The sequence below is a fragment of the Argopecten irradians genome, chromosome 13 (assembly GCF_041381155.1).
Source record: "Argopecten irradians isolate NY chromosome 13, Ai_NY, whole genome shotgun sequence".
Lineage (NCBI taxonomy): Eukaryota > Metazoa > Mollusca > Bivalvia > Pectinida > Pectinidae > Argopecten > Argopecten irradians.
In genome coordinates this window covers 25,650,237-25,676,454 of record NC_091146.1, presented here as the reverse complement: position 1 = coordinate 25,676,454, position 26,218 = coordinate 25,650,237, and the positions used below count along the sequence as shown (strand labels likewise).

The window sequence follows — 26,218 nt, the reverse complement described above, 5'->3', positions numbered from 1 at the left end:
CGTAAGTAACTCTGGTATATTGAGAGTTTTTATTGACGGAACCGGTGAAAGGAAGCAAGCAAGATGTTATTAATAGTAAATTGAATAAAATAGGTTTTTTGCAACTCCACCTTGCATGATGAACCATCACTATCATAGGGTCACACTTATATAAAGAGACACGGAATAACCCTGTAGGTATTAGAATGCATTAAATTCACAATGACCGGTAACATCGTGCTGTAATTAAAACTAGAATACAAATATGGTTCATACTTTATTGGAATATTCCTTATTTTACCCATAATAAAATACGATAACAATATTACCTAAATTCATAATCCTATCTTCAGGTGGATTCTCCTTCCGCGATTGTTTCAGCACTGTCCACTACAATCTTTCAGAGGTATTGTGACTGGGATGATCAAGTCCCAGCCCGGGAACACTCAGCTAATACAAATTTAACCGTGCCAAGCCTATTATTGTAGCTGAAATTCATATATCATTTTTCTGGATATAATATTTCTTATAATTTTTTAGTTAAGTTAATTTAGGTTGATATGATGTACTCATATATAGTTCTTCCGGATATCTTGTAACGGTCCATCGGTTCTGGTAGTTAGTAGACTACTTCCTGTTCATTGTTTACTTCCTCCAGCACATATGACGATAAGGTAGGCATAATCAGCTAATTTTTCAGTGTTTTCTAATTATTTGTATTCTCTTATATTACGGAGATTGAGGCCCGCGTCCATTATATGTACTAGTTATTAAAACATTTATTATTTTTTAACGTGTATGGTTTCCCAAAACGACTTATGTAAAGAATAATTTACGCGGTGTTAATTAATGAAATCACGAAATTCATGTCAAAATATAATGTCACAATGTAAGGCTGATCACAGGAGTTTGACGTTCTATCAATGATATATAGTATAAATATAAATAAAAATACTCCTATATAGTATATAAATTTTAGTTAGATATTTACACTATTATTATTTGTCACTATATATTATTGTCAGAACGTCAAACTCCTGTGAACTGATCAACATTAAATCAAGTTGTTTTAAACATTGTTATAAAAAGGCATCATAATTTTTGCATGGCATCATCACTCATACAACTTTCCACATTATTACTCAAATAAAAACAAATTTCATTATCTAAATGTTTGTAAAAGTCACAAACAAAATCACCTCCATTGCAGCAAATTATTTGCTTACTATGGGGCTAAATATAGAACACAGGTAAAGGTCAATCAACCATGACATTTGCACTAAATTTCCCTGATGGCTATACACTGTAGTCTATTTATTACAAAGTGAGATAATAGAATTCAATAGTTCATACACAAAAACATAACTCATTAAATCAGTTATATGGCCATCTGAAAATTATGACACCCTTTTTTATACAAATTTTTTAATTCTTTTTTATCCATTTTCATTGCACAGAATCCTGAATATGCGTAACAAAATTATCCCTCAAATACAGGACTGTTACTCAAATGCAGGACTATCCTGCATATACGGGAGTGTCCCCAACCTGTCAAATCATACTTAACCCACGTCATTTTGGAATCTTGGAACCCCCGTTATTTATTTACCTACATAATAAGTGTTGCAAAAGAAAGATCAAATTATTTAATTACTTTTTGTACATTCAAAGTTTCAAGTAGCGTTTGACACATTGTAGATACTTTTATTCAATCAAGAAACAAGTCTTTAAATGTGTTCTTATACATATTTCTCATCGATACAAACATTGTACATATAGCTTACTATATATGATGATGTGGTTGGTTGAAAATTAAAGGAAGTGCTTGGACAAATAGCAGAACTTGCTTGTTTAGCATGGGTGTGTGATGTTTGTAGCAAACAGAGAGGATTGAAAGCGCAGTTAAAATTATCAATATAATTACAAACTTGTAAATCTGTAATTACTGATATTGTACAGATTTACCAGTTGCATACATGTACATCAGATCCTGCCGGGATCAATGCCTTCAAATAAAACTGGGATCCCAGTCACTTTATATGTATACATGTACTCTGTATCTGATAAATTTGTCTTCTAAATGACCAATGGATAATTTTTTTACAAACGAAATTACAAAAATAAGTGTTATTGTCATAGAAAGCCTAGAGACTCGTAAGCAAATAATTGTCAGATTATTAGATAATTATATTTAAAGTTATTGATTTTGGTAATGAAAGAAGTTATGTGTGTCCTTATGTGACTGTGTTGTTTACTGTACATCTGCAGTATAAAAGTGTTTGATTGCTGTTATCAGATCATCTGTCAGAAATCTGACCAACAAGTCATAACCTTCTATTCACAGATTCAGCAAAGTTTTACTACCAGAGTCTAATCCAATCTAAATTGAGACAAACATATTAATTACATCTGAAGCGAACCAATCATTAGTCTTTAAACAATATATATACAGAATTAAACCTAAAACAGATTAAACAGGTTGGTCATAACCAAGCATATGTGTTGGGAATTAGTAGCAATTTTATGATCGATCATAAGTTATATGTAACCAATCGATGATCGATTAAAATCAATTACATATTCCATTGGTTCCAATAAAGATTGTGTACATTTTCCAGGAAAATCGTACAAACTACACATGCTACCATGTTCTCAGGTCGCTTATTTTTCCCAAATAAAATCATACTCATCTGAAGGTTTACATTACTGCGTGTGCGATCTTCAGTTCATTTAGACACTTGATATTTGAAATGATATGAGCGAAAACACACACAAGCAATTTATTAAGACAATTTTTAGGTCATCTGACCCAAACAACTAAGAGGCCTAGAGACCTAGCTGATATTGGGCCTGTGACTTGCTTGGATGAAGGGCTATTAAGTTTGTTCAAATGAATGACCTTGGTCTTCATTCAAGGTCACAGGATTCAAAAAGGCTAAAAATTTTAAATAACTTCCCAAGAGTCGAAAGGCCAAGGATATACTCATATTGCATTGGGCCTGTAGCATGCTGGGATGTAGGGCTACCCCTGGACTATCTCATAGTAAATCTGAAGACAGCTCAGGTGAATAAATCTGAACCAATCACAGGCCTTCAGAAATTTTCTTTGAAGATTACAGAGAAAGCGACGCCCAACTTCAAAGCCACACAGTACAGTAAACCACAGTGTACCGTTATACTGCTCTTTTGATGTACATCAAAGGACCAAATTACCTGTTCTGTTGCCACTAATTTTACTATGAGATAGTCCAGGGGTGTAGAGATCGTAAGTGATTGGAACCCCTGGAGTATCAAGGATGGATTCTGACATGATCCTAACCAAGTAGTGTTATTTATTCGGTTGATTTGAAATCCAAAATGGCCACCATGACAGTTATTTTGAATACAGGAGTTGACTTTTAGATGACCATTTAGTTCTTTTGGCCTAGTTTAACTGCAAGGCTTTTTGTATACTTACATTTATCCAACCTTTGTGATCTGAACCTCTAATATACATGCGTACACTTTTGTCTTTAACATATTTTTTTCCGACAGACTACTGTTCTTTCATGACTTCTGGTAGTGTCTCAGTATTGTAACAGTTTTTTTGTGTACTTACATTTTCCCAACCATTGCTATTTGACTCTCTAAAATGTATACATTTTTCTCATTTGATAATATATCATTCTTTTTTTTTCAGGCTGAGGAAAACCAGTAATTATGAGTGTCAAAATCTAGGAGATAAAATACCACAATGATGTAAAGTGTGTCTAACTATTTAAAGAAACACTTTAGAATACATACGGGAGAAAACCTAACATTAGATGGTAAGAGATTCAATGTAGACAAAAAGCTAGACGTGCTTGACACATACAGGATAGAAGCTGTACAAGTGTGATATCTAATTTAGTATGGCATAAAGTCATCTACAGAGACACATCAGGATGCCTGCAGGAGAGAAACCTTACAAATGTGATGCTTGTGGAAGGGGGTTTCGTCAGGCAGGTCACTTACAGACACATCTCAGGACACACACAGGAGAGAAACCTTACAAATGTAATGTCTGTGATAAGGGGTTTAATCAGTCAGGTAGCTTACAGATACACATCAGGACACATACAGGAGAGCAACCTTACAAATGTGATATCTGCGGTAAGGGGTTTAATCGGACAGGTAGCTTACAGAGACACCTCAGGACACATACAGGAGAGAAACCTTACAAATGTGATGTCTGTGGTAAGGGGTTTAATCAGACAGGTAGCTTACAGATACACCTCAGGACACATACAGGAGAGAAACCTTACAAATGTGATGTCTGTGGTAAGGGGTTTAATGGGACATATCTCCTACAGATTCACTTCAGGATACATACAGGAGAGAAACCTTACAAATGTGATGTCTGTGGTAAGGAGTTTCGTCTGGCAGGTAACCTACAGAGCCACCTCAGGATACATACAGGAGAGAAACCTTACAAATGTGATGTCTGTGGTAAGGAGTTTCGTCTGGCAGGTAACCTACAGAGCCACCTCAGGACACATACAGAAGAGAAACCTTACAAATGTGATGTTTGTGGTAAGGGGTTTAATCAGGCAGGTAGCTTACAGATACACCTCAGGACACATACAGGAGAGAAACCTTACAAATGTGATGTCTGTGGTAAGGGGTTTAATGGGACATATCTCCTACAGATTCACCTCAGGACACATACAGGAGAGAAACCCTATAAATGTGATTTCTGTGGTAAGGAGTTTCATATTGCAAGTTACCTACAGAGTCACCTCAAGACACATACAGGAGAGAAACCTTACAAATGTGATTTCTGTGGTAAGGGGTTTAATAGGACACATCACCTACAGAGACACCTCACATTACATATAAGATTGAGAGAAACCATATGATTACATATGTGATGTCTGTAATAAGGGATTTAGTGGGTTGAGTGACTTTAAGAAACATGTCAGGACCCATACAGGAGAAAAAAAACCTTTCAAATATGATGTCTGTGATAAAGGATTTAGTTGGAATGGTTCCTAAAAGAGAACTCAGGATAGGAGAGAAACCTTACACATGTGATGTCCGTGGTAAGGGGTTTAGTAGTATGTGTAGTTCCTTAAAAAGACATTCCAGGACACATACAGGAGAGAAACTTTACACATATGATGTCTGTGGTAAGGGGTTTAATGGGACAAGTCACCTACAGAAACATTTGACTGTTACAGGACCTCACACATGCGATGTCTGTATTTAGTCAAGTAGATAGCCTCTAATTAACACTTGTGAACACATACACGATAATTTGAGTACATGTGAACCGAGCTTTATGTAACTTTGTATGTAGACAAATATTGGAAATATCTGGGACAAGGTCGAAAATGAGCTTGATTCAACAGTAAATTAAAGAGTTATTGCCCTTTGCACTAATAATTATTATTGAATCTTGTGAATACGATAACTTAGGTAAATATGCACCCAGCTTAATTTAAACTTTGTATGTAGGCTAACATTATAAAGATCTCGGACGAGCTCAAAAATCAGCTTGATTCGACTCTAATTTAATTACGCAGTTATTTCCCTTTGTGATAATAATCATTGAACTTTGTCAACATGATAATGTGAGTTTATATGCACCAATCTCAATGAAACTTTGGATGTATACCTATTAGATGTATGTTCCTATTTCATGAACAAAAGACATCAGTTGGCTAGTTAATGACATAACTAATTTTTATCAAATATCAGTTGACCGTTAAGGCCCATGGGCCTTTTGTTTTGTTTTACGTCATATTAACATTCAGGGTAAAGTAAGGACATGCCAGGTGTGTTGGTGGAGTAAAGCCGGAGTTCCCGGAGAAAAAACACCGACCAGTGGTCAGTACCTGGCAACTTCCCCACATGGGATTCAAACTTGCGACGCAGAGGTGGAGGGTTTGTGGTAATATGTCGAAACATCCTAACCACTCGCGATCTGCCACCGCGGCCCCATCAATAAAACAGCATGTAATGATTTTGTATATTTAGAATTAGGAAGGTTATCTTTGTACCCAGAAAAATAGTGATGAGTGGATTATTTACATTAAACATGAATTAGTAATCAAAGTACTGAAAGTACTGAAGGAGGCGTAACTCAGATTCTAGACAGGGTAATGATATATTGAAATATTATAGATAATTCATAATAGAGGTAATAGTACATTGAAATAACAGATTGCAAATTCTGTGCTTTCGAAGAATGACTGTTGTTTGTTATAGGATAATGTGGATAAAATATTTTCAAATTTGTTAAATCATTGAAATGTTTAATCTTATAAAGTTGTTAAAAACAAATGCTCCAAAGAACTTGAAAGTATTGTATGGGGAATAAATATGAACAATGAATAATCATATATAGAATAAAATGATGCAAGACTAATGTATATTCCTTTTGAAGTTTGTGTTGGTTTTTACATGTTTTAAATTTCAATCATGGTTTCTACCATCTGGGCAAAGTGTATGAAAGTGGTAGTTATGCTCCTGCTGAGCTCAGCATATACTGGCAGTAGAACGACTGGCTGACCCATTGTCAGTTTAATTTGACCAGGTGTGTTGAGATACTTGGGTGTCTTCAGCGGCATGTTTCGGTGATATCATTATACATGTAGCACAATGAAAGGGCAAGAGTTCTACTATACAAGAAGACTCAACAAATACAGCGCAGTCTCTGCATGCTACACACAACATACATTGGAGGCCGTCCATGCAATTAATGAATCCAACAATCAAATATTGCCAAATCCATTGTCAATCTGTCAATGTTAACAACAGTGTAAGGTAAAGTTGAAATCAATGTCTTCAGATTTACAGATTTAAAGGTCAAGTGACTCAAGTCGGAAAAAACTTTTCACTAATCATATGACATTCAAGCATACCATGTATCTACATCAACTATCAAGTGAACAAGATGACCAAAGATATAGTTCCGAACTATTGAACGTTACAGCTGCAGTTTGATGAGAAATATAACAATAACACATTTCCATTATTTTTGAAATATGTTTTTCTTTTCAATTTGATCATATATCAACAATGTCCATTTCGAATAAAAATGAGATAACCGAGGCGGAACGACTACCGGTATATATCGTTGTCAGGGTAGTGATGCGGTCCGAAGTGGAGCATAAGTTCGCCTTGGTCCTTTGGATCAGATGAGTTAATAATACAAAAGGCCCAATGGGCCTTAACGGTCACTTACACAATGTGTGTTAATACAATATATAGACGAAATGAAATGCACAGTAAATTCCTGATAGACTCTAGCATACCTGACCCCTTGTGACCACGCTTGGTACTGTAGCCCTTCATCTAAGCATGCTACTGTCCCAATATATTCACAAGTCATTCAAATTTAAAGCCTTTAGACCCATGTGATCTTAAATGAAGGTTATTTATCTGACCAAAGGACTATATGCACTATATATATTGGCCTTTTTTGGCTCCGAAATTCAGTGAATTTTAGATATCCATCCATAGATAAAATAATTTTAAAATGAAATACAATCTTAAGGGTTGTGAAAATATACTCCTTTGTACATTCTGGACATTATGTTTGGCAATATGACGTTATAAACATGGTCAAATTTCAATTTCCCGCCATTTTTTTTTTTGTTAATTTACCCAGCTAGTTTAGCATAAATGCTTCATGGAAAGTATGAGCGCATGCATGTGCCATCATAAAATTGCGTACAAATGTGTGTAATGGTGATTAACACATTCGGCGAAAATGTCATCATAGCACATGCATGCGCCTCTCATATTTATTTTCAAGTCCAAAATCACACATTTTGTCATGATTATTGGGTAAAATGGCAGAACCCCATTTAGATGACGTCATCACGTAAAAGTGTGACGTTACACACAATTTTGATGCATGTACTTTGTCATCATATGTATCCATGTGTTACATAAAAATAAATGTCGGTTGCTACATCATATATGCCTAATAGTGCATATAGTTCTTTAGTAACCTGTCATGCCAGCATGATACAGACCCAATATCAGGTTTCTAGGGCTCTTAAGGTGCATCAGGACACTGAGAGATCGCCATATTTAGTCAATCAAAGTACTGTAAGTACTGAACTGAAAAAGCATTGATGTAACAAAATTTTAGTTCAAAAAAGGCAACTATGTCATTAGTAACATTTTAAGGTGTGTATTTTCTTGCAAGTCTCATAACATTATCTAGTTGGGTTATTTATCTTCCAAGTGTTCATTTAATTCATTTTGAATAAATTGTTAAGATTGCAGACAACCATTCCTCCTCATATGAAAAATGAATATAAAAATTATGAGAAGATTTTAAGAAAATGCTAGAAAATTTCTTTTAGATTTGAACTTTGAACCTGTCTTGAATTCAACAGTTTCAACAAATATTTACAGTCAGTGTCATGACCTGTTCTATAATGTTTGAATATAATTGTCTGAATAACAAAATAAAGTAAAATTTTGTAGTTATGATTATTAGATAATTGATCTTGAGGACAAGGCCATGGAGACCTACAGCTAATAACAATCTGCAGTAAAATGACATCAAGGGAAAAATTAAGACTCCATTAAGAAGAAAAGTATAATCTGACACATGGATATCCCTTGATAACATTGTTACAAAGTTCATGGTTTATGCTGCAAATGTTGTTTACAGACCTCATTTATAAGGAACTATGTGCAATGCATATAATATACAAGTATTTTGTTTGGATGAACTATGTGGTACAGATCTATTACAGGAAGAAAGGGCAAAAGGCAATTAATTAAATAATTATAATTATGAAGAAAAGAAATGAAATGACAAAAACTGAGGGTCAAATGTTCATTTAAAAAATTGGTTACTGCATCAAAATCAAAACTGAATTGTGTTGAATTATGTTTATTCAAAAATACTTTAATACGAACATGAAATAACATCACAATTCATTGATTTTTCTAGTTCTCTTCTGTGATACACACAATGTATTCAGGCATATTAGTAAGTAAAGAGCAGTTCTTGATACTTTGCTGCAATATTGAAGAAAAGTCATATCAAAGCCAGAATCAGTATGATACTGTCTCTATATAATGCATAAAATGGACACTGAGAATTCTTAACAGCATGTTAAAACAACCATTCTCAAAATCAGTGTGTTATTTGTATACATTGACATGTACAGTGGACCTTCGATAATCTGGACACCTTCGTTCCCAACCTAAACCGTCCAGATTACAAATTTTCCCGACTGTCGAATTTCGTGTACCCTAGTCAATTTCGAAATTGTCATGTACAAATTAGACCCCTTGACCTTGTAATCAATGATGGGTTTTTATGTTTACACACAAGAACGGTCCGGGCAACAAGCTTGACGCAGCAGGGCAGTTGGTTAAATTGGGAAGGTACTGGTTAAAAGAAGTTAACATGGAGTGATATCTGGTCTATGGACGCGCAGAAACTGCAGTTCCAGCTGAAGTCAGTATATGATGTTTTGCCCTCACCAACAAACTTCGTAACATGGGATATAAGAGGAACCCAATTGCAAGCCCTGGGGAAAACCAGCAAATGTAGAGCACATCCTGTCTTCATGCTCAGTTACGTTGCAAATGCATTAGAGAAGAACGGGAAAAAGCCAGAGAAGGGCAAAAGGGTATGAAATTTTTCACATTTGTCCGAACAGGGGAGCAGATTACGACGGCGGTGTGTAAGGAAGTGGGCTACTTTGCGAGGAAATCTAGAATGCCCTAATGCAGTTTCCACCAGAGATAACAACGACAAATCAAAGACCAGGTATTGTCATGTGGTCTACTAAACAGGTTATCTTGGTGGAGTGGGAAAAACGCGTATGAAAGGGGAACCAAATACCAGGATCTAGTAAGCAGACTGTCAGCAAGGGAGAATGGAAGATGGAAGGTAAATGATGCGTTTCCAGTGGAGATATGAAATAATTGGTGACACCTGAGCAGAGAGGAAGAAGTTTGACCGGCATGTGTGTTCCCCGGAGACAGACTGGCTTCATTATGGCTGTGGAGGAAACGATAGGAGCAGTGGAAAAGTTGCTACACAAGTAAGACCTAACCTGTGTATGGAATAATACCTCCGAAACATACCAACTGATTGCCAAGCCGGGGTTCTACGAATGGTCGGATAGCTGGAATGTTCCCGGCTGGGGCTTGCATCATCCCAGTCTGCGTACTTCTGCAGATTGTAGCGCTGAAATCAATTCGCGGAAGGAGGATCCACCTGATGGACGGAATGATGTACTGAGGTAGTATTTTAATATCGTCGATACTCTCTGACATCTGTGTTTTTACTAATTTGGAAATTGTATAATTATAAAGTCTTCCTATACCTGTTATTCCAGTAAGTTATATCCAGTCAAATGGAGTGGGCAGCAACTTTATGTGTTCATTTAATACAAGCGCGAGTATATGTATGTTATTTTCCTGACAAAGGCATTTGTTAAAAATTCATGTACATGTAAGAGTGAGAGTAAACCAAGTTTGATATTTATGAAAATTAGTTAAATTGCAATGAAGAAAAACCTGAATAAACAAGAAAATTTTATAAAGATATATTAATATCGTATTTTTATAATGGGGGACAAATAATGAATGAGTTCCCAATACAAATAAGTACCGTTATTATGGTGATCTATTTTTAATTACAGCAAATGCTATTACCAGGACATTGTGTAATCTTAAATGCATTCCTATTATACAGGGATATTCCGAGTGCTCTTGGGAGACTGATTAGGGAATGGTTTCAACCGCTGTGATAGAGTTTTGCAAAAACAGTTTTCTTCAGTTTACTATTATTTACATTTTACATTAACTCGCTTCCTTTCACTGGTTCCATCAACTGCAAACTTCTCAATCTAACCAGAGTTTAACTAAAAAATCCTAATTGAGCTATCATTCCTTTGCGGGTAGGTACACAGGATAACACGTCCAATATTTGTCATATTGGAGAGACCGAAAAAATACATGTATGAGATTGGTGAAATTAACATAAGATTTCGCACAACAAATTTTAGGAACGTGCGTAACGAATCAATGCGCTGCTTACATATGGTATAGACAATATGCTGGAAATTCTTTCACAGCAATTACCACGCCTTCTTATCAGTAAAAGGCGATTTACCGATTATATAACACAATGTCCGTTGGTAAATTAAAAAGGTATCTATGAATATATGTGTATATATATCTACAGAAATTAAATATCAAAGAAACAGAATTTAACAAAGCCAGACAATTATTGGACTCATGCCCTAACCGGCCTCGAACTCACGATCTACGGCACCCAATCGCCTATCCAAACATAGTTGTGCGTCTTCTAACCACTGCGCCACATCCACAGATCCCCTACAATTATATTTTTATCTTACAGAAATTTTTACATAACACTTTGTTGTATAGATCAGTATACGTGTATTAAATGAAGAAAGACTAATAACAATCAAGACAACCACAAAACTACTGTAATACAATGGTAAATTAATGGTGCTTGTTTTTGAATATTTGTCTTTAATATTCCCTTCAAAACAAGAAAACTGAACCTGAAATGGTCTTCTAATGAACAAAACAGGATATAATTAAGCTTTGTCACAACAAAATAAAAACGTTGGAATAAATAAGAAATACAGATTTATAATAGCTACAAAATGTCTTCATTGATGTAAATGGGATATTTTAATGACATGGACGGAATTTGTATCGACTTCAACGGAATTTGTAATCATCCCTACAATTATTACCTTTGACGGAAAATTTATCATAGAATTTTACATACAGTGAAAAAAAATCTATAAACCATGAAATTACCTACCAACAAGATCACTTATTTACACAATTATAATGATAAATCGTTATAATAACTCTTAGTTATGATATATGGGGACATATACGAAATAACATCTAATAACACACACAAATCGATTACCACAGACATCACATTTGTAAGGTTTCTCTTCTGTGTATCCGGCGATGTTTTTGAAGGGTCACTTGCCTGACTACACCCCTTACCACAGACATCACATTTGAAAGGTTTCTCTCCTGTATGTGTCCTGACGTGCATCTGCCGAGAACCAGCCTGACTAAACCCCTTACCACAGACATCACATTTGTAAGGTTTCTCTCCTGTGTGTGTCCTGCGATGTTTCTGTAAGTCACCGCCCTGACTAAACCCCTTACCACAGACATCACATTTGTAAGGTTTCTCTCCTGTATGTGTCCTGAGGTGTCTCTGTAGGCTTTGTGACACACTAAACTCCTTACCACAGACATTACATTTGTAAGGTTTCTCTCCTGTATGTGTCCTGAGGTGTTTCTGTAGATTTTGTGCTGTACTAATCCCCTTTCCACAGACATCACATTTGTAGGGTTTCTCTCCTGTATGTGTCCTGAGGTGTGTCTGTAGGTTAGTTGATACATTAAACATCTTACCACAGACATCACATTTGTAAGGTTTTTCACCTGTATGTGTCATAAGGTGTCTCAGTAGGGTAGTTGAAACATTAAACATCTTACCACAGACATTGCATTTATAAGGTTTTTCTCCGGTATGTGTCCTGAGATGATTATGTAGGTGTTGTGCAATACTAAACCCTTTACCACAGACATCACAAGGGTAAGGTTTTTCTCCTGTATGTATTCTGAGGTGTGTATGTAGGGATCCTGTCTGACTAAACTCCTTACTACAGACATCACATTTATAAGGTTTCTCTCCTGTATGCTTCCTGAGATGTCTCTGTAGGTCAGTTACTTGGAAAAACTCCTTGCTACATACACCACATTTGTAAGGTTTCTCATCGGTATATATCTTCTTGTTTATCTGTGGATTGCCTATTTCACTGGACTCCTTACCCCAAACATCACTTTTGTATGGGTCTTCCTTGGGTACCTTTAAGTGTCTTTGAAGATTTCCTCCTTCTTTGGTAATGGTCTTACAAATGACAGCACATGTGTAAGGGGTCTCCCCTGTATGCGTTCCCAGTTGTCTTTCTTTGCTCAGTGATACTTGTTCACCTTTGTCACACATTTCATATTTGCTAGATTTCTCCAAACTATGCACTTTAATTTGGTAACTCATATTGCTTAGACTAGCAATTGTTCTTTTGCCATATCTGTCACCTGTGTCGCAGGGGAGATAACTTTCTGATGTTCTTGCTCTATCTGTAACATGTGTCTCAGGGGAGAGAACTTTTCATAATTTCTTGACCTCTTTGCCCAATGAATATGCTTATTGCTTATTATGTTGCCTCAACTCACACACCACTTTGATCAGAAACAATGCCGCTATAACAATCCCTCTCTTCCTGTATTAAAATAAATCTCCTAGATTTTCATCCTTTCATTTTCTATTTCTGAAAAAAAAGTGAAAAAATATTTCATTTTTCGCAGTGGAATTTAAAGTTTTAAGGTGAACATTAAAGCGACATACTTCACTCCAGTGAAAATATCAAAGATATTTTCACTTGCTTTTGAACAATAGGAATGCAATCCAGCATTGACAGTGAAAATATTATTTCAATTGTAACGTCAATATAGTTTATGCCCGAAAATGGTGTCATAAGTTTGTGTGAAAATATGTCGTTATGCTCATAAAAATACGACGAATCTCAAGGGCAAATAATAAATGGCACAATAACCTGTGGCGGAACTATTATCCGACAACATCTCATTAAAGGTAGATGATCCGACAACATCTCATTTGAGGTCATGTTGTGTTGACCTTTATTAGGTCACCTGAGACGAAGTCTCAAGTGACCTATTCTAATCGCCTTTTGTCCGTCGTCGTCCGTCGTGCGTCGTCCGTTGTGCGTCGTGCGTCGTATGTCCGTAAACAATTTACATTTTCGACTTCTTCTCCAAAACCGCTGAAGCATTTTCAATGAAATTTTGCACAAACCTTCTAAGGCATAAGGCCAATCAAAATTAAGAATTATATGGTCCCCATACCCCAGGGAGCTATTGGAGGGGCCAAAAGGGGTAAAATTGACTAAAATTTCAAAAATCTTCTTCTCCACTCACAGATGTGATGGAATTAAATACTCTTCATAGATAGAAAGGTCCTAAGGTCCTTTACAGAAATTGTGAATTATATGACCCTGGGGTCTCAGGTTTCCCCCTGGGGAGGGGTTTAAGTTTACTATAGTTTATATAGGGAAAACACATTTTTGAGGATTATTTGATCATTTGTAATAGGAAATGAGTCAAATATTGTCAGAATTATCAGTATGAGATGGCCATTGAATCCTATTAACCAATTTTCCATGACTGATCCCCAGGGGCCTTAGGGGCGGGGTCAAAAGGGGTCAAATAGGCTATAATTTCAAAAATCTTCTTCTGAAATTCTGGAACTGATAGAATCACATACTCTTCATAGATGGAAAGGTCTTAAGGTGTTTTATGAAAATTGTGAATTATATGACCCTGGGGTCTCACGTTTCCCCCTGGGGAGGAGGTCAAGTTTACTATAGCTTATATAGAGAAAACACATTTATGAGCATTTTTTGCTCAATTTTCATAGGAAATGAGTCAAACTTGTTTAGAATTATTAGCCTGAGATAACATTTTAATATTATATCTATGTTGGTCCTGGTCAACCCCCTCGGGGCAGAGGTGTGGGGCCAAAAGGGGCAAATAGGATAAAACTTTAAAAATCTTCTTCTTAAATACTGGAAATGGTAGAATCAAATACTCTTCATAGATGGACAGGTCTTAAGGTGTTTTATGAAAATTGTGAATTACATCACCCTTGGGTCTCATGTTTCCCTTCTGGGGAGGGGGTCAAGTTTACTATAGTTTATATAGGAAAAACACATTTAGGAACATTATTTGCTTGGTTTTCATAGGAAATTAGTCAATCTGGGTTGAAATTATTAGTCTGAGATAGCATTTTAACATCATATCCAAATTGGTCCTGGCTGACCCCCAGGGGCCAGAGGGGTGGGGCCAAAAGGGGTCAAAATGGATAACATTTCAAAAGTCTTACTTCTGAATTCACAGATTTGATGTAACCAAATAATCTTCATAGATTAAAAAGTCAAATTTATAAAATCACTGACTGACTTCAAGGGCCTGATGGGCAAATATATAGTGTTTATATGCATGTCTTTGTTTCATTCTGTATCTGATATCAGGTGACCGCTAAGGCCCATGGGCCTCTTGTATATATGTTGTATCTGATTTTATATGTTAAACAGCTTACAAATTGACAAACATACCAGGTTTAGTACTTTCCAAGAAACTGTAGTAACAATCTTTAACTATAACAAGAGGCCCAAGAGGCCTTGACGGTCACCTGAGTGCTGCATTGCAAAGTTGGTTCAAATCTATAAAAATTATTTATGAATTAAAATACACTTTAAAGTTGAACTTTCGTATTCAAATTTTTATTTTTTGTTTTTATTTTGATAGTTAGTGTATTATGTTACCAAACCTTATGCTTAAAATTCCAATTTGCTTGCTAACGTTAAACAACAAAACCAAACTAGAAGTCAGTCAGTGTCAGTGATTTTATAAGTTTCACATTTTAATCTACAGAGATTATTCGGTTCCCTCAAACCTGTGAATTCAAAAGAAGATTTTTGAAATTTTAGCCATTTTGACCCATTTTGGTCAAGCCTCTCTTGTCCCTGGGGGTCAGCAAGGACCAATATGGATATGGTGTTAAAATGCTATTTCAGGCTAATAATTCTAACCCAGTTTGACTAATTTCCTATTAAAACTAAGCAAATAATGTTCATAAATGTGTTTTTCCTATATAGACTATAGTAAATTTGACCCCCTCTCCAGGGGAAAATCTGAGATCCCAGGGAGATGAAATTCACAATTTTTGTAAAGGGCTTTAAGACCTTCCAATCTATGAAGAGTATTTGGTTCCATCAAATCTGTGAATTGGCCCCTAAGGCCCCTGGGGGTCGGCCAGGACCAATATGGATATGACGATAAAATGCTATCTCAGGCTAATAATTGTAACCCAGTTTGACTAATTTCCTATGAAAAATAAGCAGATAACATTCATAGATGTGTTTTTCCTATATAAACTATAGTAAACTTGACCCCCTCCCCAGGGGGAAACCTGAGACCCCAGGGTAATATAATTCACAATTTTTGTAAAGGACCTTTAGACCTTTCTATTTGTGAAGAGTATTTGATTCCATCACATCTGTGAGTGGAGAAGAAGATTTTTGAAATTATAGTCAATTTTACCCCTTTTGGCCCCTCCCACAGCCCCCAGGGGGATGCACGTGGGGACCATATAATTCTTAATTTTGATTGGCCTTATGCCTTAGAAGGTTTGTGCAAAATTTCATTGAATTTGCTTCAGCGGTTTTTGAGAAGAAGCATAAGTCGAAAATGTAAATTGTTTACGGACATACGACGCACAACACACGACAACGGACAAAAGGCGATTAGAATAGGTCACTTGAGACTTCATCTCAGGTGACCTAAAAATCCAAGATGGCTGTCTGGTGCCAATCTTGTTGACCGATTGGTCAAAAAATGCAATATACACAACTATGGCACTAGGGGAACCTACAAATGAAATTTGAGAATGGTCCCTTCAATACTTGTAACAAGAATTGTAAACCGACAGATGGAAGGACGGGCCATGGACAAAATGCGATTTAAATTACTATAACCAACCATCTGATGATGGTGGGCTAAAATATATATGAACACATAGACTAATACAAACAATTATATATACCTGAAATTATTTCAAAATGAAATCATCAGCTGACAAGGATGTCAAATTCCACCGTTATTTTATCCGACTGTTACTTATACAGGTGGTGCAATTTATTTACTTCTGCTGTTTGACCTGAAATATAAATGAAAAATACAATTATCAGGAGCAATTGGTATACAATGTAATAAGAGGCCCAAGGGCCTTAACGGTCATTAGACTACCTTGACAACAGTGAGGTAATTACATATGTAATTAGATATGGTTTCGTAGAAGCCATCTTTATTTTTGGATCAACCTGAAACATAACAACACTTTGTCCAGACCATGTCATGATCTTTTCCGGCAGATTTGAACCAAATAGGACACGTAGAACTACAGAAGAGGTTCAAAATGTGTTTTCAATATGGCTGTTAAGGCGGTCAACTTAGATTTTGGATTGACCTGGAGAAAAAATAATTTATAGGGACCATGCCAGGATCATTTCAGGCAAGTTTCAGTTAAATTGCAGTGGCAGAACTAGTACAGTTAAAGTTTACGTACGGCGACAGTGCACAACCATGGACAATACTTGATGACTAAATGCTAAATGGAGTTTGCAGAGCTTTTATTGACATGTATTGCTGACAATACAGGTAAAAAATATTTTTGAACATGATTTTCGATACAAGGAAAAGAATTTTTTAAAAACATGTAACACGCTGGTGTTATAGTGCCAACCTGTACATATGTACTTTCATGTGAAACTTGATTATGCTTTCAATGCTACATGTGTAAATAACTTTTGCATAATTTACCAATTTGGGTACATATATATATCTATACCTATTCAGTGATTTTTCTCCTTATAAAACTGGGGTCGGTAAACGACCTCATTCCCAATGCCATACCACCCAATTTTGTTCCCAATTACAATGAAAAATTCCCAAATCAAATTGCTAAAAAACAAATGAAACCCTGAAATCTCTCCCCTGATTATTTAATCTAACAAGAGGCCCAAAGGGCCTTAACGGTCATCTGACTACCTTTGCAATAGTAAAATTAATTATATATGTTGTCACTTTGTCAGGACCACATCAGGATCATTTTCAATTTCTTTCAACAAATTTTATTTCAAACAAGAGGCCCAAGGGCCTTAACATATAAGAAATTAATTAGATATAGTGTCATGGTAGCCATCTTAGATTTGTGATCAACCAGAGATGTAACAATACTTTGTCGGGACCATGTCAGGATCATTTCATGCAAGTTTCAGCCAAATCGCACCGGTAGAACTTGAGAAGAGGTTCAAAATGTGTTTTCAAGATGGCGGCTGTGGCGGCCATCTTGGATTTCGGATCGACCCGAAAAATAACAACACTTTGTCGGGACCATGTCAGGATCATTTGATGCAAGTTTCAGCCAAATCGCACCGGTAGAACTTGAGAAGAAGTTCAAAATGTGTTTTCAAGATGGCGGCTGTGGCGGCCATCTTGGATTTTGGATTGATCCGAAAAATAACAACACTTTATCAGGACCATGTCAGGATCATTTCATGCAAGTTTCAGTCACATCCCACCTGTAGAACTTGAGGAGAAGTTCAAAATGTGTTTTCAAGATGGCGGCTGTGGCGGCCATCTTGGATTTCGGATCGACTCGAAAAATAACAACACTTTATCAGGACCATATCAGGATCATTTCATGCAAGTTTCAGTCAAATCTCACCTGTAGAACTTGAGGAGAAGTTCAAAATGTGTTTTCAAGATGGCGGCTGTGGCGGCCATCTTGGATTTGGGATCGACCCGAAAAATAACAACACTTTGTCGGGACCATGTCAGGATCATTTGATGCAAGTTTCAGCCAAATCGCACTGGTAGAACTTGAGAAGAAGTTCAAAATGTGTTTTCAAGATGGCGGCTGTGGCGGCCATCTTGGATTTCGGATTGATCCGAAAAATAACAACACTTTATCAGGACCATGTCAGGATCATTTCATGCAAGTTTCAGTCAAATCCCACCTGTAGAACTTGAGGAGAAGTTCAAAATGTGTTTTCAAGATGGCGGCTGTGGCGGCCATCTTGGATTTCGGATCGACCCGAAAAATAACAACACTTTGTCGGGACCATGTCAGGATCATTTGATGCAAGTTTCAGCCAAATCGCACTGGTAGAACTTGAGAAGAAGTTCAAAATGTGTTTTCAAGATGGCGGCTGTGGCGGCCATCTTGGATTTCGGATCGACCCGAAAAATAACAACACTTTGTCGGGACCATGTCAGGATCATTTCATGCAAGTTTCAGCCAAATCGCACCTGTAGAACTTGAGAAGAAGTTCAAAATGTGTTTTCAAGATGGCGGCTGTGGCGGCCATCTTGGATTTCGGATCGACCCAAAAAATAACAACACTTTGTCAGGTTCATGTCAGGATCTTTTCATGCCAGTTTCAGCCAAATCGCACTGGTAGAACTTGAGAAGAAGTTCAAAATGTGAAAAGTTAACGCACGGCGGACGGCGCACGGCGGACGGCGGACGGCGCACAGCGGACGGCGGACGACGACGGACGAAACATGACGACTATAGGTCATCCTGACCCTTCGGGTCAGATGACCTAAAAACAAATTACTCTGAAGCTGTTGTAATGGTCATCACCATTTGATAAAATGAAACTGTTTACTGTTTTACAATATCTAATCACCTATATAATACCATGTTAAGTATTGGGCAATTTTTCCCAAAACTGCTCTTTTCGCGATTAAAAATTCCAAATTTGTTACAAAACCTTTTCCCCAAAATACCCTGAAAAACCATTGCTATTATATGAGGTATTATATGTACCTCAGTTGGGGATATATAGCAGCTGCGTGAGTTATTGAGGTATCAAACCGTTTGTGCAAGACATGTTCAATGACATATAATTGTATTTGTTGACTTTTGTATCGTAGTTTCCAAATAAATCAAATTTGCTAGTTATACTAATAGGCTACATTCAAGATTAAAGGTTTTGTTTAACGTCGCAAAATGAACAAAAGCAGCATTAGCACTGTAGTGCTATTCTTGTGACTGTACTATTTGTATATAATTTAAAGATGCACCATCGCTGACAAATGGTATTTTTCTCTAACGTAAACAGGAGCAGACGTTTTAGTATTTGTCTTCAGTTACAAAAGTTACTTACTTTACACCATTACCATCATTGAAAAGTTTGAGCCTCCAATTTTACTTCAAAACAAAAATAATTAATTGCATCCCGAAAAAATTCCATGGCACTATATGTCCTATATAGAATGCAGTGTTAATTGCACATGGAAAGAAAGCAAAATCAAATTATTTAAAATGATTTTTTGTGTTAATTAGACATACATATAAACGATTAAACACCAATTATTTTTAAATTGTTGGGTACCATTTATGCTCTGTCGGCGGTGGAGCATCTTTAACAATCACAAATTAAAATATCAAAGACAGAAATATACACTAATAGACTTAACAATAACACAGAAATAGTGTAACATTTTGACATTTTGCGGTAAAGAACAGTATTTAATGGTTCAGGACCTGTATAGATGCTCATATAATTAACGACAAGAAAAAAATGTGTGTCAATTTGGGTTATGACGTCAAACCACTGGCGTCTGCTTCTGGATTTGGAAAAAAATTATAGAATACCCCTACTATTTTTTTTCCAAAACAAGAAGCAAATACTGTACCTGAGGTGCATTGTATATTGCTGGACCTCATTCCTAATAATGATAAATATCAAGGATTTATAAGTGAGATGGATTCGTGACTGTCTCTTTACACTACTAAACAGTAAACACCATGCAAGAAGCCTATGACCAGAGAATACAAACCATTTTTCTCAATAAATACTTGTCTTATCGAGTCAAACGAAACATCAATGTATTAAGTTGATTAAATTTCAATGTTTAGTACATTTGTGCCTGCTTTAAGGACGCGGATGATTTAGGAAAAATGGGCTTAATTTTTTGTTAAAGAAATATGACAGCTCATGAAATGACAGCACGCTTCAGAAAGTAAGACGGTAATTATAACCCTCACATACACCCGCAATCCACATCAAAGCTAAAGGCGCCAGTGGATAACAAAGGAAAATCAGTTGTCGTCACGGTCATGATCAGTGCACATACACAAAAGATCCTGCGTCGGTGCCCAAAACCCAGTGTGATATTCGTCCTTGTAAATATACATAACAGTTACATGTACATGTAAAATGACGTGATCTATTTTTATACATATCTCATCATTAGGCTGTTAGGAACAAGGCCCTGTGCCTGATGAGGTCAAACAATGGTCAGCTAACATGTTAAATAACAGTGAATAGTTATCGGTCATTTTACAATTAGGTGTGTACTGACCATATACAACCTGGTCGAAGAGTATGCCTGATACGTACGTAAAATTATCTGCTTACTAAGTATATCAAATTGTGTACTTACTATGAAAATCCCATTATTAAATCCGGAAGTTATTAAATGGTTACTAATATTTGAAACGGTCCGGAAAGAGAACACCCTTCAATTCCGGAAATTATAATAAAATTAAAGTACTTGAAGTACTGAAACACAAATGCAAATGTAAATATAAAAAATGCCTATCAGTATTCCGTGATTTGCGTGAAAGGCTATACAATGGAAAGTTTCAAAACAAATCGCTGACTTACTGTACGTAACTCACCGAAATCAGTATGATGAATCACGTGCATCAGGAGCCTTGACTGTGATATCTTATCACGGAGACATCACTAGTGGTTAATAACAAGATCTAGAGTATCAACAGACCTGAACTGAGTGAATTCTAGAATACAGTGACAAGGAGCCTTGACTGTGATATCTTATCACGGAGACATCACTAGTGGTTAATAACAAGATCTAGAGTATCAACAGACCTGAACTGAGTGAATTCTAGAATACAGTGACAAGGAGCCTTGACTGTGATATCTTATCACAGAGACAGCACTAGTGGTTAATAACAAGATCTAGAGTATCAACAGACCTGAACTGAGTGAATTCTAGAATACAGTGACAAGGAGCCTTGACTGTGATATATTAACACAGAGACAGCACTAGTGGTTAATAACAAGATCTAGAGTATCAACAGACCTGAACTGAGTGAATTCTAGAATACAATGATGAGGAACATTGGCTGTGACTTCTGGGTTCTAGATTAAGTGTGTAAATATAAGTGCGGTTCGGAACACATGCTGAAGGGAAACCCTACCAATATGTTGTATGTGGTATTATTCATTCAATAATTCTACAAAGACACCTCAAAACTTTCAGGAGTGAAGTCATCTGCTTGTGTTGTCCGTGGTGAGAGGTCTAGTGTGACACGGGTATCTAAAGAAACACATTATGGCACACACAGGAGAAACACGTTTTGTTTGTTATGTTTGTGGTGAAGGGTTTTACCGTTCAATAGACCTACAGATTCAGGACACGTAGAGAAACTTTACAGATGTGACGGAAGTGGTAAGGGGTTTAATGGAACGAGTGACCTACAGACACACCTCAAAATCAGAACAAATACAGAAGAAAAACCTTACAAATGTGATGTCTGTGGTAAGGGGTTTAGTCGGGCAGGTAATCTACAGAATCACCTCAGGATACATACAGGAGAGAAAACTTACAAATGTGATGTCTGTAGTAAGGGGTTTAGTACGTCTGGTTCCCTACAGACACATCTCAGGACACATACAGGAGAGAAACCTTACACATGTGATGTCTGTGATAAGGGGTTTAGTCGGGCAGAACACCTAAAGACACACTGCCGGATGCATACAGGAGAGAAACCTTACAAATGTGATGTCTGTGGTAAGGGGTTTAGTCAAATATGTACCCTACAGAGACACCTCAGGACACATACAGGAGAGAAACCTTACAAATGTGATGTTTGTGGTAAGGGGTTTAGATTGACAGGTACACTACATATACACCTCAGGACACATACAGGAGAGAAACCTTACAAATGTGATGCCTGTAATAAAGGGTTTACTCAGACAGGTGGTCTACAGACACATCTCAGGACGCACACAGGAGAGAGACCTTACAACTGTGGTGTCTGTGATAAGGAGTTTAGAACGACATGTGCTCTTCAGACACATCAGAGGACACTTACAGGAGAGACACCCTATCAATGCGATATTTGCCGAAGAAAATTCAGTAGGAATCACCATCTATTAATTCACCTCAGAACACACGCAGGGGACACACATTATGAATGTGAAGTCAGTGGAAAGAGATTTAGTCAGAAAGACGCCCTACAGACACATCTCAGGACACATACAGGAATACAGGAATGAACACTTCAGTCAGACCCCCTTGAATCACATTCCAGATACGAAGACAGCCCATACGAAGTTGATAAACTATTATTGACGACATCTACCGCTTGGGAACATATCGGAACTCGTGCTGACGCAACGGCCAACGAGTTCGAGTTTTGTAGTGGAAATCACCTCCAATCACCAGTAATTAAGGGGCACGATATGACATATTGTGTAGGGAGGTCAAATAGTAACAATGACATAAGACTCATAATTCATCAGGGTTTCGACATCACCCGGGAACGCCTGTCGCATTTGATTGGCAATTGGCTAAACAATCTCATCTTAGGAAGGCTGGCGTTGTAGAGTATGGTAATATAGATACAGTAACTGACCGTAACGGGACTGTAAATGAGATTGATAGCGAGACTCACATTATATGTGAACTCTTTCATCAACGTGAGACTACAGCTGTAGGTGAGAAATCTCGTCTTAGTCAGAGTAACGATGTAAATGAGAGAGATGTTCAGACTGTCAGTGTTTGTGTAAATGCAAACCGAACTGTAGACACATTTGGCAGTAAGAATTATTTTGGTAACGAAGATGATATTACCACTATGGAAACCTGTCCATAACCGGGAATGAGGATCTTCAAGTCTGAGAAAGGTGTTCCTGTGATAAAGTATAGTATTACAACGACACCGAAGAATTGGAGAGTGAAAATAGATGTAGGTTTTATAGTTGATCATTAAAGTGAACTGCGTCACAAATTTAAAATCCTTATTATGTGTCAGCTGCCTATTACCGTACTAAGTAACTGCGAAATCTTAAAGTCGTTGGAATTAAAACTACATGGATATTTCTAGTGCATGTACATCGCAAATATACTCCTCGTGTGGTGGCTATACGCTGTAGGCCAGACACGAATCTGCTTCTTATTCCGTCTTTGCATATTACAGAGTTAGCTCCCTTGCGGGTAGGTATCGATTGTTACGTCATTATTTTGTGAGCGCAATTCACGTCGTTTTCTCCAAAACATATGAGGTTTTGATCGCAAACACATGACGTCACAATCAATACCTACCCGCAAGTGCAGATAACTATGTAAGATGCAAATTCGGAATATTAGGAGTCCGGAGGGGCCAGTAACGTTTGTCTAAAATTACCCTAATCACATTTACAGTTATATATTTTTCCTTTTAATATGTATGATCCTGTGTGATGAATATGTTTCTTTTAAAAGAGAGGCACTCGGCAACCCGCAGATACAAATGTAACTACAAGATGTATTTGTTGATTTGCGAACCTTACGGGAGTCCGACTCGGTTATCGGTATGGCGTACACTTCTGACCTACTTATAATTAGTTGATTAGCTAAACGATAAGAGATTTAAATGGTATCATTTAAGTCTTTGAACAGTCACGAGGAATTCGTCAATATTTCGTATTTTATGTTTTCATAAGGAATGTAGAACAATATTTTTATGTAATAATTTGTTTTGTGGTTACTGGTTAGTACATGGAATCCGTATAATGTACAAGGAAGAGCCACCAAACGAGAAACAACAAACATGGTACGAGAAACACCATACACGGTACGAGATACACAAAACATGGTACGAGAAACACCATACACGGTACGAGATCACCAAACATGGTACGAGAAACACCAAACATGGTACAAGAAACACTGAACGTCATTCAGTTGGCATTAATCACCAATATGAATGCCAACTGGACAGAGGCAAATCCAACATGAAGCGCTCGAATTTTTCATTCATTTTTTTCAAAGAAGAAACATGAAAGAAAAAATACAATAGAAGTTACATTTAAAGAATTATTTTAAATTGCATATTTCAACGTACGTATTTACATGTATCTTATTAACTTAACAAAATTCACACATATATTACCACTCATATAAAAGATCTATCAAGATCTAGAGTTGTTTTCCTTCCTACAAATATGAAGTGACAAAGTGAACTAGGGGAGATAACTATTGATAAAAAATACATCAAAGACATAACAGAACAAAAGCGGAAGAGAGAGAGAGAGACGGAGGGGGAGAGAGAGAGAGAGAGGGGGAGTAAACCTTTCAAGAATTCTAAAAATGTTACTGTTTATATATTAAACCAATTTTGTAATTATGCAAGTGTTTGTTGTTTACGCTTTAATTACTGTTGGATATTATAGTCTTGTGAGTTTTTACTTCAAATTTGATATGATTTTTATAACTGTTTAAAGTGAGTTCTTTTGGAAGACATGCATTTACAGTTGTAAATGGACTGTTTTACTAGAAGCAGTATAAAATTTTCAATATGGAAATTAGTGTGTGTACTATCTTGTTTGCTGACATTAAAATCCTGTTGTTTTTTTCAAGTTTAAGACCTAAATTATTAGTAAATTGTTCAATCAAATTTGATACATTTTCACAGTCCCAAAAATGTATGAGTGATTGTTTCTGGATATATTTTACAAAATGTACATAGATTGTTGTTTGATTTACCAATTCATAATATTTATTGGTATGTTGGGAAGAGTTATATTTTTTTTCAGAGTCAAAACTTTGTTGATTGCCTATGACGTGATTAATGGCGTTTTTCATACCCTGATATTCTAGAAAATTTGTCTGAACATAATACTTTTTACGAAATTCTTCTAGACTATATATGGATTTGTCTGTTTTCAGGGGCCGAGATGTTAAGATGACGGGAAAAATAAAATTATTTTATCCTTAAAAAAATAACATTTTTCGACATGTTACCACAAGCCCCCTCACCTCTGGGTCGCGAGCTCGAATCCCATGTGGGGCAGTTGCCAATTAATGACCGCTGGTCGGTGGGTTTTCTCCGGGTACTCCGGCTTTCCTCTACCAACACACCTGGCACGTCCTTAAATGACTATGGCTTTTAAAAGGATATTAAACTAATTAAAAAACCCGTCTGTTTTCAAAATGTTATAGATAAACATCATACCATAACTTCTTAAAATAACTTTATGATTTATTTTGATTTCGCTATTTAACCGAATAGTTTTCTAAAATATTTGTTTTGTAAATATTGCTTTGTACACCAAGCCTGTAAAACATCTCTCCATACTAAATATTTGCAATTTTTATAATGTTTTTCCAGTGTTCAATTTCAGAATTCGCTAATTTTTGTTTTCGTCATGGACGCGTCATGGAATTTGCCTCTGTCCAGTTGGCATCCATTTAGGCTATGAATGCCAACTGAAAGACGTTCAATGCTTAAATATACTGTGTACAGTCTACATGTTACTTTATTTTTACATGAATATCGATAGGA

General features: G+C 36.5%; 2 protein-coding genes across 2 annotated transcripts; one reads left to right on the top strand and one right to left on the bottom strand.

The window, feature by feature from the left end:
• Positions 1-617: 617 nt before the first annotated feature.
• On the top strand, positions 618-24,956 carry LOC138306736 (zinc finger protein 234-like). Its single transcript, XM_069247202.1, has 3 exons — positions 618-653; positions 3,659-4,820; positions 22,164-24,956. Exons 2-3 carry the CDS (start codon positions 3,903-3,905, stop codon positions 22,947-22,949), a joined length of 1,704 nt encoding a protein of 567 aa, XP_069103303.1. The 5' UTR covers positions 618-653; positions 3,659-3,902; the 3' UTR covers positions 22,950-24,956.
• LOC138306539 (zinc finger protein 235-like) lies at positions 11,229-21,125 on the bottom strand. The gene is made up of 4 exons (XM_069246987.1): positions 21,088-21,125; positions 16,676-16,789; positions 11,889-13,322; positions 11,229-11,322 (listed from the first exon to the last, which is right to left on the bottom strand). The coding sequence occupies exons 3-4, from the start codon at positions 13,046-13,048 to the stop codon at positions 11,229-11,231; spliced, it is 1,254 nt and encodes a 417-aa protein (XP_069103088.1). The 5' UTR covers positions 13,049-13,322; positions 16,676-16,789; positions 21,088-21,125.
• Positions 24,957-26,218: the final 1,262 nt, after the last annotated feature.